The following is a 14,289-nucleotide window of genomic DNA, read 5'->3' on the forward strand; positions in this document are numbered from 1 at the left end:
GAACAAGCAGGTTGAATCAGCCACATTGTTCAATACTGATTAAACTCAGATTTCATGTAAAATAATGTGAACAAAAACACGATAGTTTTAAAGGCTGCATTAAGGATATATACTGTAAAATAACACATAAAAACTAAATATTTCAACTGAAAATGTTTTTCTGATAAAGATTTTCTAATTCTTTGACATTAAAATAATGTAAAATCATCATTGAAATACATTAAATTAGTTGTACACAATTCAGCACATGGTTTGAGTATGGATAAACTGGTTAACATCTTAACATTTTTATATCTCACACCCTGAATAAGCACTGTAACGATTACTAGATTTGTCTATAGTTGTCGACTAATTTGCTCATAATCGATTTGAGTGTTGTTGGTTTTTTTTGTTGTTTTTTTTAAATACAAGTTTTCTGATTTTTCAGCTTCTTAAATGTGAATATTCTCTGGTTTCCGTAGAACAAAGACATCATTTAAAGTGAACAATTCTGGTTCGTGGACACAACAATGATTTGAAAACCTCGTTATTTTAAGGTTTGGGAAACACTGATCAACATTTTTCAACATTTCATGAAAGCAGCCAAATCTAAAACAAATCAAACTGATGTATCTATTAGACAAAATGATTCAACCCTAAGTGGCAGTAATGCAACACTCAAAGATGAAAAAATAAAAGTTTCTCTTCAGTGACACTTTTGTCTGTGGTTTTTGAGGAACGATATCCGGAGCATCGCGTCCACACGGGGCAGCAGGTCAGACAGGTCAAACTCCCAGCTGACCAGACCCGTTAACTGTCTCCTACTCTCTCATCCCCATTTCCTGTCCCTCCTGCTCTGTGGCCATCAAAATAAAGGCAGAATGCCAAAAATCTGGACTAATTTTATCTAACTTTAACAGCCTCCCTTCAAACTAAAGCCTGCTGACACTTTGAAAAATATTGAAACTTTCCACAAAAAAGCCACTGAGAAACTCGTTACCAGGTGACAGAGATATATATATATTATTTTATTCTGTCTCTTTTTTACATTAGAGCACGTTTTACCTGCAGGTTGTTGAGTCTTGCGTTTGGGACGTAGACGATCTCTCCTTCTGAGCCTGGAAAAAAATAACAATCCATAAGCTCCCTGTTCTGAGCAAAAAGAGAATAAAGGTATGACACAACAACTGATGAGTCTGTGAGTGACAGGTACCAGAGGAGGTGTGGGTGGATCCGTCCTAATCTCCTCCTCCTCTTCCTCCATCACACTGCTGTCAATGAAGTCCACCTGCTCAGCCTCTCCGTCCACTGTCAACACGGGAGGAGGGTTAGAGTTACAGAGTCTCAGGTAAATGGAGACCATAACATCATCCAGAAACACTGATTCTTAAGCCTCTCGCTCTTACCTTTACCCGCTTGCAGCGGAGATGCGTCCTCCTCTTCCTCCTCCTCCAGGTTCCTCTGGTCTCTGCTGACCTCGGCCATGCGGAGGGAACGCTCCGAGAAGTCGTCTGCTGACTGGACGCACACAAATATACACACAGTCTGTCACAGATTCATTCAACTCTGAATGTTCCTGTTGGTTTGTTAAAGGTAGGCTACATTTTCGTACTTTCTAATGCTTTTTCAACTAAAAAAAACCCTGAAAAACACAATAAAATACCAAAAATTTAATTTTTCTCAAATTTTATGAAGGTTAAAACCTTGCTTTTCCAAAGGTACAACTCTTACACCTTTACACCTAAGCCTCAAACTGTCCGTCTGGACTTTTTTGCTTATTTTAACCATAAAAAGGACTAGAAATTGCCCATTTTCCCAGAATAACTTTCAATATCTGGCAATTTACAATTTACTGCATGTTAAAACAGTGTATTAACAATTTTTAACAAGCTTTTGTTTGAGAAAAAACACTGTAGTTGTACACAGACACCAGATTTTGCATGTTAAATTTGAAATTTGAACAGTATAACCCATATTTAAAGTAACATATGTTTGAGTCTTTGTCTCAGTGTCCAAAAACAGGCCAAAAAAATGGAAATTATGTGCAGGCGTTTTTTCCAACGCTCTCCTCTCTGGTGACAAAGACTCTGATTCGCGGGCTTCCTGCAACAGCGCAAGTGATATTACTGTAATAACCACATGTTGGCTTTGACTTGCAACTTCTGAGCTTTCAGAAACCATTGGAATGTTCCCTTTAACACTTGGTGTTGAAGGGTTAAAATGTATTATCTTTTGGTTCTGCATCTCCAATTCAAAGTAGCAAAGTAGCGTCACTTTGGGAGCAGAGGATGGCGAAGAGGCCTTGGGCAGAGAAAGATAATAATTGACAAATGGTTCATCCATTCACCTGCCAAATATCTTCTGAAAGCAAATGCCATTTTTCCCCACACACCAGAGCCTTTCACAGATGGTTCAGACCATCTGGTGTGTCAGGTTAGCACCTTACAGTGCACGCAGTCTCCCTCCCGCTGCTCTGAGACGCTGTGAAATGTCTCACATTATTCTGTGTACACTTCTGACACTGTTGCTACGTTGCTGTGGTTACATTTGCACAGTATTTATTTATGTTCCGCACAACGAGCAGCAGCAGTGAGTTGCAGTTTCAACCAGCAGCAGCAGCAGCAGCAGCAGCAGCAGCAGCAGCAGCAGCAGCAGCCACGGCGGCGGAATCATGTCATTTTCACACGTGGTTTTTCCTTCTTTGTATGATGAGATCAGGCTTATATTTCTGTGTTTTAGTTAGGTAATGCGTTCCAAAGAAATTCAATAATTGGTTTGAATTAGGGCCCAACTATTTGGTTAAATCATCTATTTGGGATTTTTCTGACATACATTTTTGATTTGATTCGTGTTCTAGTGAACTTGTAAAGTTAAGCTTCAGTACAATATTTATTGTGTTACAGATATAGAAAACACAATGTAGCAATACTATATGACATTATCAACTGCTATTAGTCTAACTTTATGTCTTCCAACAACATAAAATGGCTAACTTAGTTTGAACAATTGGACATATGTGTGTGTAAATGTGTTTTTATTTTCTCTTTAAGACCATTTTTGGTACAAACACTAGCCTTGTTAGGACCAGTAACCTGGTCAGAACCTAATTTCTATATGAAATGTGAATTATGGTTACAATAAGGCTGCAAAACACAGAGCATTTAGGCTTTTCCTCCTTATATACAAGAGTGTCTCATATCCTTTATAAACACACCTAAGGAAAAAGTACTCAAACTTTTGTGAAATTGGGAAAAATACATTGCTTGGCTCATTTTTATGAACAAAACTAAAAGAAAATTGACTATTTTGACTTCTGCACAATTACTGGTGCTCCTGTTTTTTTTTTTTTTACATAAAATGAATCATAACTTTGACATAACTTGACAACACATAAGACCAAAAAACGGCATTTTGTAAACACACACCGCCAGGATGTCCATATAAGGAGTTAAGTATTATTCCCCACAGCATTTTACCAAGGGTCAGTTGATTGTAAAAAGAAATGGATTTCAATGTGTGTGGGTTTTACCTCGTTCCCAGACCATCTTTTGCTGCCACTGTCCACACTGTTGAATCCAGAGTCCAGTCCTCCAAACTGACCCGCGAACAGCTCGTGGTCTGACAAACTGCAGGGACAAAAAGAAAGAAGAAGAAAACACTCAGCTTATTGTCATTTATCACATACAAATTTGTCTACAGGGAACATAACCTACCTCCACGGATCACTTCCTAAAAATCTGTGGTTTAGTTTGAACTAACCTGCTCAGTGACAGACAAATATGAACAAAAACATAACCTCTTTTACCGGCGGTAATGACTTAAACACACACACACACACACACACACGAGTAAAGGGAGACCATTATTCTAAAGGGTTGTGACTCATGTTTGTGCGCCTCCTATCAGCCTCAAAAGCTCTTCTGTCAAATATTCTCTTATCTCTGTCCTTGGTTCCGTCTGTTTCATGAAAACAGCTCAGTTCACGTCAATAAACTCTGCTTCCTCGTAGTTAACATGAAGCATTTAAGCTGCTGTTCCTGCACCACGCGGCTCCAAATTTCCTGAATGCAGTCTGGATGAGTAACAACAGCTTAAAACATAGATATACAACACGTAAACTTATCGAACTATTGCAGAGGGAGTAAGACTGTGCGTGCTTCCTCACCAGCTGTTAAATCCTGTGGGTCTCAGGTGTCGCTCCAGCTCCTCCTGACTCCTCTTGCACGCCTCCATGTTGAGGTACTTGAAGATGTGGTATTTGCCCTTGGAGCAGATCTGCGCCGGCGGCATTTGCAGCGGGTTGTTGTCCAGCAGGATGTTCTGGAGGTGCCGCAGGTGGCGGTAGCACAGGGGCACGTGAGAGATGCGGTTGCAGGACACATCGAGCCGGACGAGGGGGAGCTCGGATATTTCTGCACGGGGACACAAAGGGACGTTGTTTTCAAGGTCCAGTGTGTAACAGAGTCCTTGGTTAAGTTACACTTTTAATTAGCCTCTGCTTGGTCTTCATGAATGGGAACAATGTAACATTATTTGGCTCCGTCAGGCGAAAACAAAGAGACCTGACTAAGGGAGCGTTTGTGTGTATACAACAGCTGCGCAGGGGCGGGCGGGGACAAAAAGTGGTTCTACTGAACAAGCAGATTTTTTGAACCGCAGCCCACAAATTGTGGGCACAAAAGCTACAATTGCACTGTTCTTTTTATTTATTCTTCTAATATGTACAGTACATGTTGTAAATCTTTAAGTTCTTATTCTTGCATTACACTATCGTTGCACATCGTGTGATGATTCTAAAATGTATACAGTGAATTCTGAACTGAATCTTGGCTTGAAAATAAACTGTATATACTGGCAAATAACAAATAGATTGTCTTGTTTTTTTTGTATCCTTCAGCCTTAATTTAATAGTAGAAATGAAATGTACTAGCCATAAGTAGTGCAAAAACTGTATTGTTTTGTCATTTTGAAGCAGAGGCTTAAAACACTAACAAAGACGAACAACATAATTTCTAGTAAGAATGAATGAATGAATGAATGAATGAATGGACCTTTAATTATGTGAATATGTTCTGGCTTCTTTGCTCCTCTACGTGGACGGGGGGGAAAAAAAGACATTTCAGAACATATGACATTATATAAATGTCACACTCACAAGAGCGTTGCTCAGTTTGAGCGTTTTAAAGCCTGTGAATGTGGCTCCAGTATTTCTCTGCCACCCACTCGTTATTTCATTTCCATTTCCTCCTAATGCTTCAGAGAATGAGCCTCTAATGGGGTGAGATCCATTAAGTTAAGTCAGGAGCAGCTCAATACTTGTACTTGTAAGCAATCGATAGCTCACAAAAATTACACAGTAACATCTAAGCTGAGGGGGCTAGTGTGTGCACACAAGAGCGGTGTTTAGAGTAACAGCAGATCCACTGACACCAGTCGATGAGAGGAGATGGACCGGGCTAGAGTTCCCCTGGGTTCATCACACACGACATACCTTCAGGCAGAGCGGTGAGCTGGTTCCTCCTCAGGTTCAAGTCCCTCAGACACTCAAGCTGACCGAGCTCTGCAGGCAAACACTGCAGCTCGTTGCAGCTCACGTCCTGTCAGAGAGAGTAAGACACATACAGAGAGAGAGAGAGTGTGTGAGAGAGAGTAAAAACACAGTGAAGCAGGAGCACTAATCTGAGAGCGCTGACCTACTTTATTACATCTAGCAAAAATAATCAAAATCACAATATCCAACGGTGCGAAATCCAAACTGAAACACACAACAGTGATATGACAAAGTGGAATAAAATGTTTTAATGTTGTCAACAGACTAATTGATGAGTCATTCCCTGTATAGCAACAGCAATATATGTCAAAGTAATCACAATACGATTGATTTTGTTATTCGCCTGCATTCATTTCGTGTTTTTTTTTTTAATTATTTTAAGGCTCTGCCTCCTAGTGTTCAACAAACGGCAAGGCATCCCAGGATGTGCATTTTGCACTTGAAGTAGGAAGCTTACTTTGTAAAAAGTTAGCCTCAGGTGTGAACGACTTTCTGGTATGTGAAGGCCACCGTAGTTCCCTGAAGTCGTCCTCGGTGCAATGACAATATCAACTCTCATTAGATGTTACTATTTCTTACAGACTAAACTCTACAAATAGTTCCTAAACTACTTTGGTTTTCCTCCAAATACAAAAGTGAAACTATTTTAACGTACGCAAATTATGGAGGGAAAAAAAACACTGCAGAGTTTCATCCACAACATGTTGGCAATCATGGCAATTGCCATAGAAATGAATACACTTCAGATTAATGTGCATATATGCAAACAGAGTGAAAAATGAGGTGCAAGGCTGAATGATTTAGAAGAAATATGGATTTTTCTGACAGATATTGTGAATGCAATTTGATAACTTTGGTTAAATATTCATTGTGTTTTAGATTCAACACAGTGTCGGAATGTTAGAATCAGGGCTGCCACTAACCAATTATTTTCATCATTGATTAATCTGCTGATTATTTTCTTAAATTAAAACGTCTAGAAAATGTTGATCGTGTTTCCCAAACCTGGAAATGATGTTTTCCTGAATAATTTGTGGTTTGTGTTTTGTTTTATTCAGTTTTAGTCATTTCTACATTATACGGAACTAAGAAACCAGAAAATCGGAAATCTTAAGAGTAAAAATCAGTATAGGGCTGAAACAATTACTTGATTAATCGATCAATAATCGATAACTAAATGAATCGTCAACTATTTAGATAGTCGATTAATCAGTCTGTGTTTATAAGGAATTAAAGCAAGTTTTTATTGTTGTTCAGCGTCTTAAATGTGAATATTTTCTGGTTTCTTTGCTCCATATAACAAAGAAATCAATCACAACTGAATCATTTCTAATTTTCGGACAAGTCAACAAGACGAGACATTTGAGAACATCATCCTTTCCGGGTTTGAGAACCACTGATCAACATTTTCTGACATTTTATGGACCAAAACGATATTAATCAACGGATTAATCGACTGTGAAAATAATGGTTAGTTGCAGCCCTAAATCCTACGTTAAATTGAGGTTTGAAAATGATAAGTGAACAGCATTAGACTCTCCGACACTGACTTTACTGGGAAAAAAAACTTCACTGGTGGAATGTGACTTTTCTTTCCCCTCTATCACCATAGTGATCTACTGTTGCTGAGAGACAGTGAGGTAGAGCACAGGGATATACTGTTGAGGAGAGACAGCAGTGTGTGTGTGCGAGTGTGTGAGAGTGTGTTTGCCGTACCAGCTGTCGGAGGTGTGTGAGGGAGTATATGGAGGCGGGCAGCGAAGACAGCTTGTTGTTGCTGACGATGAGAACTCGCAGGAGAGGAAGCTGAAACACTGACGGGGGTAAACTTGACAGAAGATTACGACTGTGGAGGAAAGCGCACACACACACACACACACACACAGAGTGAGATCACCCTTCAGTATTACAAAGGTGTATTCACTGACACACTCCTATTTAAAGGCATAAAAAATCCCCATAAATTACAGTTTAATTTCTGCTCTACATGTGAAGTAAATTGGCCCAACAGCCTACATTTGGCACATGCACGACGAGCCACCTGTAGGGTTTTTTCTTTTTTTTCTCCTGGTATCCTAGCAACAGTGAAATTATACTGTCGAGCACAGTGGAGTGTCAGCGTTGTTGATGTAGGGAAGGTTTGGGCAGGATTTTTATGAAGTTCAAATTTAGTTTCCAAACAAGAGCCAGGTTCCAAAGAAGCAAACTCCGAGACGGCTGCCGAGTGCTGACGTCTGCCTTTGTGGTGACTCCAAGTGAAGCTTTACCATTCAGGATTTATTCAGTTTCATTTCACACTCACACTTTCACCTGCCGTACTTAACAACAAGCCTATGAAACCTAAGATTTCAGCACTTAGGAATGCCTTAACTTAAAATAAATGAAATAAAATGGAGCATATACATACAACTGTTTCCGTCTACACATTTCCATGTCGACTTAAACGGGATTTAATGTCCAAGAGGCCAAAAACATGTTTTGTCAGGCCACTGTAACCTTGACATTTTGCTACCGAAATCTAGACAGCTCATCCTTGAGTGCAAACAAACCTTTGAGCCAAATTTTCAAAGGATTTCCTCAAAACACTCTTGAGATACGGCCTGAAAATATCCTCACACAGACATTAGATTAAAGATTCCCACACATTTGAATATTTGTTTAATATCATTTGGCAAATGAATACTTAAAAAACACAGCTGAGGTTTGAAAGCTGCTGGAAATCCTTGATTGTGACTGACGGAATGTTTGTGTATAAACAGCAGCAGAAAAAACATTTTTAACCTCACAAACTGCTGAACAATCCGTTTTTTTTGAGCAGTAGAATTCACTTGTGAAACTTTTTTGTGGACGGCTCTTTGTTTCCAGTCTTACTCCAACCCATTTGTGGTCTATTTTTGTAGCACAGAGTTGCTGTGCTAATGAATTATTGTTGCCAGGCAACACAAGATCTAAATACCACTATATGCAGTGAGACCATTAAGGGTGCGACTACTTTACCTGAGCTTTTATATCAAAGGCATTACATTGTTCTTAGTAGACTCAAAACTAACATTGATTTACCGCAATTTGAAGGTGCTGTACAATGCGCAGATTAGCTTAGCATCGGGACTTACCTGAGGTTGAGGTAGGTCAGGGCCTGGAGGTTGCCCAAGCTGGACGACAGTGAACGCATCCCATTGTGGTAAAGGCTCAGTGTCTCCAGAGAGATGAACTGACAAAGATCCTCTGGCAGCTCACAAAGGCGATTCTTAGACAGATCTGAAAGAAACGCACAATGACCAAAATTGAATATGTGATTTTAAAGACACACAAGACTTTTAATCCGATTTAATGTCATTAAAACCAGGGATGATACTAGGGGTGGGAATCACCAGAGACACCATGACACGACATTATCACAATATTGAAGTCACAATATGATATTTAAGTCATAAGATGGAATTATCACGAAATCGTATTATCACGATAATTAAGTCGCCATATAATATCACCATATTTATGTCACGATACAATATTGTCACATTATTTAAGTCGCAATATATTAGAGTATTTGCGAAATCATATATTGCTATAGCAGTTGAAAAAAATTATACGCAGAATGATGGAATCAATTTTGTAACAACTGCATTTGTTTGTAAGGGAATCGCTGTTATTTTGTAATGTCAAAGCTCCAGTTGAGCTGAAAAAGTTGTACATTGTAGCTTTAAGATAATTTATCCCATCAGTTTAATGCTCCTGGAATCATTGTCCCCCGTAACAGCGTCTATAAAAATAAACGTGAGCGGCGAGCTCACACTGCTGAGGCACAGTTTTGGCAAGACCAGCACTCGTACACTTTTGACCAAAGTGGGTGAGCGAGTCCAAAAATAGCCGCCCCCTTGGCTGCTTCTCACTTTTCTGTATTCAGAGTTACAGTAAAGTGGGCCATTCCCATCCACGCTCAAGGACACAGCGGGAGAACCAGTTCAAGCCTAATGACAATCAAAAATTCAAATTAACATTCCTGATCCAAGACATCTCCTACACCTTCCACTGTTCTCCACGAATCAGTTATTCTGTTTTACTTCATGATGACGAATATGCTGCGCGCCATCAATTACAATACAATTTTTAACCACGATGATACATAGAATAAATTGAAAAATTTAAATATTTCCTGCTTTAACAAAGATTAACTCGAGAAAGTCATGACTATAAAGTTCAGTGCACAAAATTGACTTTTCTGATTAAAGTAGGACAACGAATGGTTATTTCCCTTATCAATTAATCTGTGGAGTATTTTCTTGATTAATCAATTGAGTTGTTTGGTCAATAAAATGTCAGAAAACACAACATATTGACATTTCCCAGAACACAAAAGGTTGACGTCATCAAACACATTAAGAAAAAAGTTTGCAATTAACTATGAGGTTCAACTACTACATTAATGTTCTTTTAGTGTAAATTAAACCTTGAGAGCATTTTTTTTTTTTTAACCAATTGATTTAATGGGAAACTAGGTCTTTTGGGGGTGTTTTTGGTCTGTTCTCAAACATAAAACCATGGCTGTTTGTTACTTATTTACTTGCCGTTGATGATTTATCAAGAAGGAAAACTGGGTAAAAACGGAGGAAATTAGGATTTAGCAGATTCTTTTTTCAACCAATCAATTGCTTTGCCAATGACATCAGAAATATACTGTATATCAGAAATATATCAGAAAATCCACATTTTTAGAATTTCTGCTTGAAATAGGACAGTTATTGGTGCTGTAAATGAGAAACTGAACGGTGGGCCGTAGCTCTCACACTCCTCCGCCTATAGTACGTGACTATAATCTGTGTCGTCCACATGCTTTTCCTCTGCTCATGCTCGGTGTTGACCTCATTCACATGACCTCTCCTCCACAGAGAAATCTGTATATTTAAACTCTGCAGCCGACCGAGAGTGGGTTAACAACAAAAAAGCATGTAGCAGAGACAATGAAGCGACAATAGGCTGGGCTCTCTGTATTAGAGCGGCTGTGATTTCAAAAAGCACCATTAGTGAGCTGAGCTTCAGCCAGGCAGGAGCAGGATGAGACAAAGGTCTGTCAATGGCAGACGGCCCGATGGCTGTTTATTGATTTGTGTAGGAAACAGCAGGGCCAGAGGAAGACGAGGAGGAGGAGGAGGAGGAGGCAGTTCCTCTCTTTGTCAGGGCCTATATGGGGTCTTTTATTTTGGAAAGCCTCAAGTACAAAGAAATGTGAAAATAATCTGGAATATGTGACATGATAAAGCACTGTAGTGTGTTATTTAATCATGTCACTCATACAGGACTCTTCATTTTTCCTTCATCAATCGTACAGTCAATGTAATATAAAAAAAACAACAACTTCATCAGTGAATATTTTTGATAATGTATTAATTAACAAGTGTGAATTGGTTGCTTTTCTTTGTTTGAATGGACAAACAATCTGGTTGTACATTTCATTCCTGATTATTAGATGAATTATTCTAAAATGGGCTATGAAGAGTCTCAAGATTCATGCATTAAAATGATATATATATATATTTTTACTTTTATAATAAAGCTTCAGCATACAACACATGGCAAATGGATTTTCAATGATGTGATCTAAAATTGTCCTAATTAACCAACTAATTATAGTTATACTATTTCAGGGGAAATATATAAGTCCTTAGCTGAGAAAAAAAAAACTGAAAAGCTCTACTTTCGCTTTTTAAACGTCAGTTTTTGTCATTATTGACTCTAATAAAATGCTTAAAAATGTTACTTTTCTACGCTCTGTAGTGGTCAGGTATAGAAGAAGAAAGGTAATACATTTAAGAGAAATGACATCTCGCTGCGGTGAAGAAAGCAGATGTATAGAAATTGCAGCTGAATTCCCGTTTATATAATCGTCCAAGAAAGAAACCAGAGCAAGTGTTTTGTCTGCAGGACCACTTAACGTGGTTCTACTGTACACCAGCGCTGCTGTACAGTAGAACCAAAGCCTCGTCTCTGTGTCTTCTCTGTCCCATAGCTGGAGGGGAGCTGTCTGAACAATAGGTGGGGGTGGAGATAGTAGTCTGTGTGTGTACGTGTGTGTGTGTGTGTGTGGATGTACTCTGGGGGGGTAGTGTTGGTTGTCTAGTCTCCATATCCGCTGTTGCGAAGGAAAACGCAAACAAACGTGTAAGGAGCTCCAGTTTTGGACTGTAAAGGAAGTGATGGCTTGGAAGTTTATTTTCTAATGCATTAGTAAGAGTAATGCCAGCCAGGGCAACATACTGTGTATATATACACATCATTTCGAGTTCTACACGTGCGAGCAAACCCATTACCCAACTTCAGCTTGAATCTTGAACAAAAATATTTACTGTACTTGACTGTAAGCACAACCATTAAAGGAGATATATGTAAAATATGAATAGGAGTTAATGTAATCACTTTTCAATAGAATATAGAATGTGGTTGCCAAGGTGAACTAAACACAGAGCTGCACAAATAGCGCTCTTCCACTCTACAGTTCCAGCACGACTCGGCTCTGCTCTTGGTACTTGGTTACCTGGTACTTTCATTAGTACCTGCTCTGGCGAAGTTCCAAGCAAGATCGACAGACTACCGGCCACTGATTGGTCAGAGAAAGCCGTCACTGGAAGAGTCATGAGTGTGACGTCCGTCACAAGAGTCAAAACGAACAATGCCGAACTGTAGATCAGTTAAAAAGACTTAAAAAATCCTGAAAACATGCGTTAATCTCCCACATTTCTAAAATCTCAATATTAAACAGAGGAGTCTGGTGTATTTAGCGACAGCAGTGCTGAAAGCCGGCGATCGTGAGCCGAATCACAACCTGTTCAGATGTATTTCAATTCAGTGAACTAATCTTTTGTATTAAACTAATGATTCAGTACACCAAAAATAACTTGCTTAACTCTGAGGTGACGTCATGCCCAATTCCTGCACCCTAACCGTGTGTTCATGAGCATACAAACACATGATTTAGGCTCCATCTGAGCCTTTTTTATGTATATTTGTGTCGGTAAATCAGTGTCAGTGTCAGTGGAGAATCAGTGGATGTTGCAACAAACCAAAACATAAACAGAGTTTGTGACCCGCAAATTCAGATTGTGAATAAAGTGGCTTTACCATTGCTATCAGTGGAGTTAGCGTTCCACTTTAACATGTTCCCTTTATCTCTGATGACATAACACAACTGCATTCAATACTTTTATTTTATATATAGAGCCTCTTTCATGTAGAAGTGGCCCATATTTGGTCATCCAATACCCACATATCTATCATAACAACTTTCCCTGTTCCCTTTTTGCCCCCCCGGGAGGGCATTTCTGCTAAAAACGTCCAGATACCACGGCCAGAATGACTCAACGTGAGCATCATATGAAAAGCATGCGCTGTAGGACAGAAGCAAAACAGTGCAAAAAGGTCCAGTCTGCCAAGGTTCACACAGCAGGAACCTGGCTTCAAACGGACCGCTTCGTGGTCCCGAGCCAACAATGTGAGCTGATGATGATGATGATGAGGATAATGAGGAGGAGGGTCGACACATCCTGACGGGAAGAAGTGAAACCTTCCTGATTAAGAGTTGATGCACCAATCGCAACTTGACTCTAGATCAGTCTGAATGCAGTTAGACAGCTGCTAAACAAGTCACTTACTGTGTTTGCATCCAACTGAATTGTTTTTTGTTCATTTTAGAATATGCACAAAAGAAATCACATGATAATTGAATTATTACCCCTTTAACACCTAAGCCTCAAAATGTCCATCTGGCCATTTTTTTTTGCTTATTTTAACCATAAAAGGGCCAGAAAATGTCCTGCGAGTAAGTTCTTTTGCCCATTTTTCCCAGAATAACTTTCAATATCTGGAAGTTATTTACAATTTACTGCTACTTTTATTTAACAAAAAAAAACAGATCATCATAGCAAACGTTTTAGCTCGCACTAGGCTTTGGTATTAGAAATGGAAAAAAATGGAAACCCAGTTAAGCTGTTTTCAGGGCATAAACACATGAATTAAACATCCGCAAAAAACTGGGTCTAGACATTTTCCTGACTTTGCCATTCATTCATTCACATATGATGGACGATTGTCTGGGTCAAAAGCGCTCCCAATAACGCTTGATCACGCACAAGGCAGAGCACTCACCCACTCACTCACTCGCCATAAATTACCTCAAACCTTTTGCTGCCATGTTTTCATATAAGCTGGGATATTTTCTGGAAATTTGACTGAGCAACTTTTGGTGGACGGTTCTGTTTTCGAAATACAATTTCTACGAGGCCAATTTCAGGAAAATGTCCAGACTTTGGTGATGGAGCGAAATTAACCGGTGATTTTGTGTAAACCTGTCTGTTTATGTTTTGTGGTGTTAACTTAAAAAAGAAAATGTACAGCAGATAGATATAAATTCAGTAAAAACAAATAACTATGAAAGCGGGAAGTATCAAGAAATGTTTTGTTTTGTTTGTATTTTTTGTGTGTGATATATTAAATGGGTTACATGTGTTCCTGAAAAACTTACACAACGACCAAAATCATTTTCTTTGTTTTCTATCTATCCTTTGTCTTAGATTAACGACCTCGCCTGTTATTGTTTCGTTTAATTCTCGTGCTGTTTTGCATAAACTGCTCTTCTTCTTCTTCTTGCTGTGTAATTTTACCCGTCCATGTCCTGTATTTACGCTTGGAATTTGTAATTTGTTTGTGCAAACTTAAGTGGTAAATAAAAGGGCAAAAAGTAACATTCTTTGTGAAAGGCCTGTAGC

The 14,289-nt window shown here is 39.0% G+C and overlaps 1 protein-coding gene across 2 annotated transcripts in view; it reads right to left on the minus strand.

Annotated features, from left to right (window-relative positions):
* Positions 1 to 14,289, minus strand: part of lrch4 (leucine-rich repeats and calponin homology (CH) domain containing 4) — a 49,478-nt gene that overhangs the window by 12,951 nt on the left and 22,238 nt on the right. For both annotated transcript variants that reach the window (XM_058625079.1, XM_058625078.1), the window contains exons 2-9: positions 8,644 to 8,788; positions 7,247 to 7,376; positions 5,471 to 5,576; positions 4,145 to 4,391; positions 3,509 to 3,605; positions 1,386 to 1,497; positions 1,193 to 1,287; positions 1,045 to 1,097 (exon numbers count right to left, since the gene is read on the minus strand). In XM_058625079.1, the coding sequence (XP_058481062.1) occupies positions 1,045 to 1,097; positions 1,193 to 1,287; positions 1,386 to 1,497; positions 3,509 to 3,605; positions 4,145 to 4,391; positions 5,471 to 5,576; positions 7,247 to 7,376; positions 8,644 to 8,788 (985 nt within the window). The remainder of the gene's footprint in view (positions 1 to 1,044; positions 1,098 to 1,192; positions 1,288 to 1,385; positions 1,498 to 3,508; positions 3,606 to 4,144; positions 4,392 to 5,470; positions 5,577 to 7,246; positions 7,377 to 8,643; positions 8,789 to 14,289) is intronic.

Source organism: Solea solea, chromosome 3 (genome assembly GCF_958295425.1).
Source record: "Solea solea chromosome 3, fSolSol10.1, whole genome shotgun sequence".
In the NCBI taxonomy this organism is placed as follows: Eukaryota; Metazoa; Chordata; class Actinopteri; order Pleuronectiformes; family Soleidae; genus Solea; species Solea solea.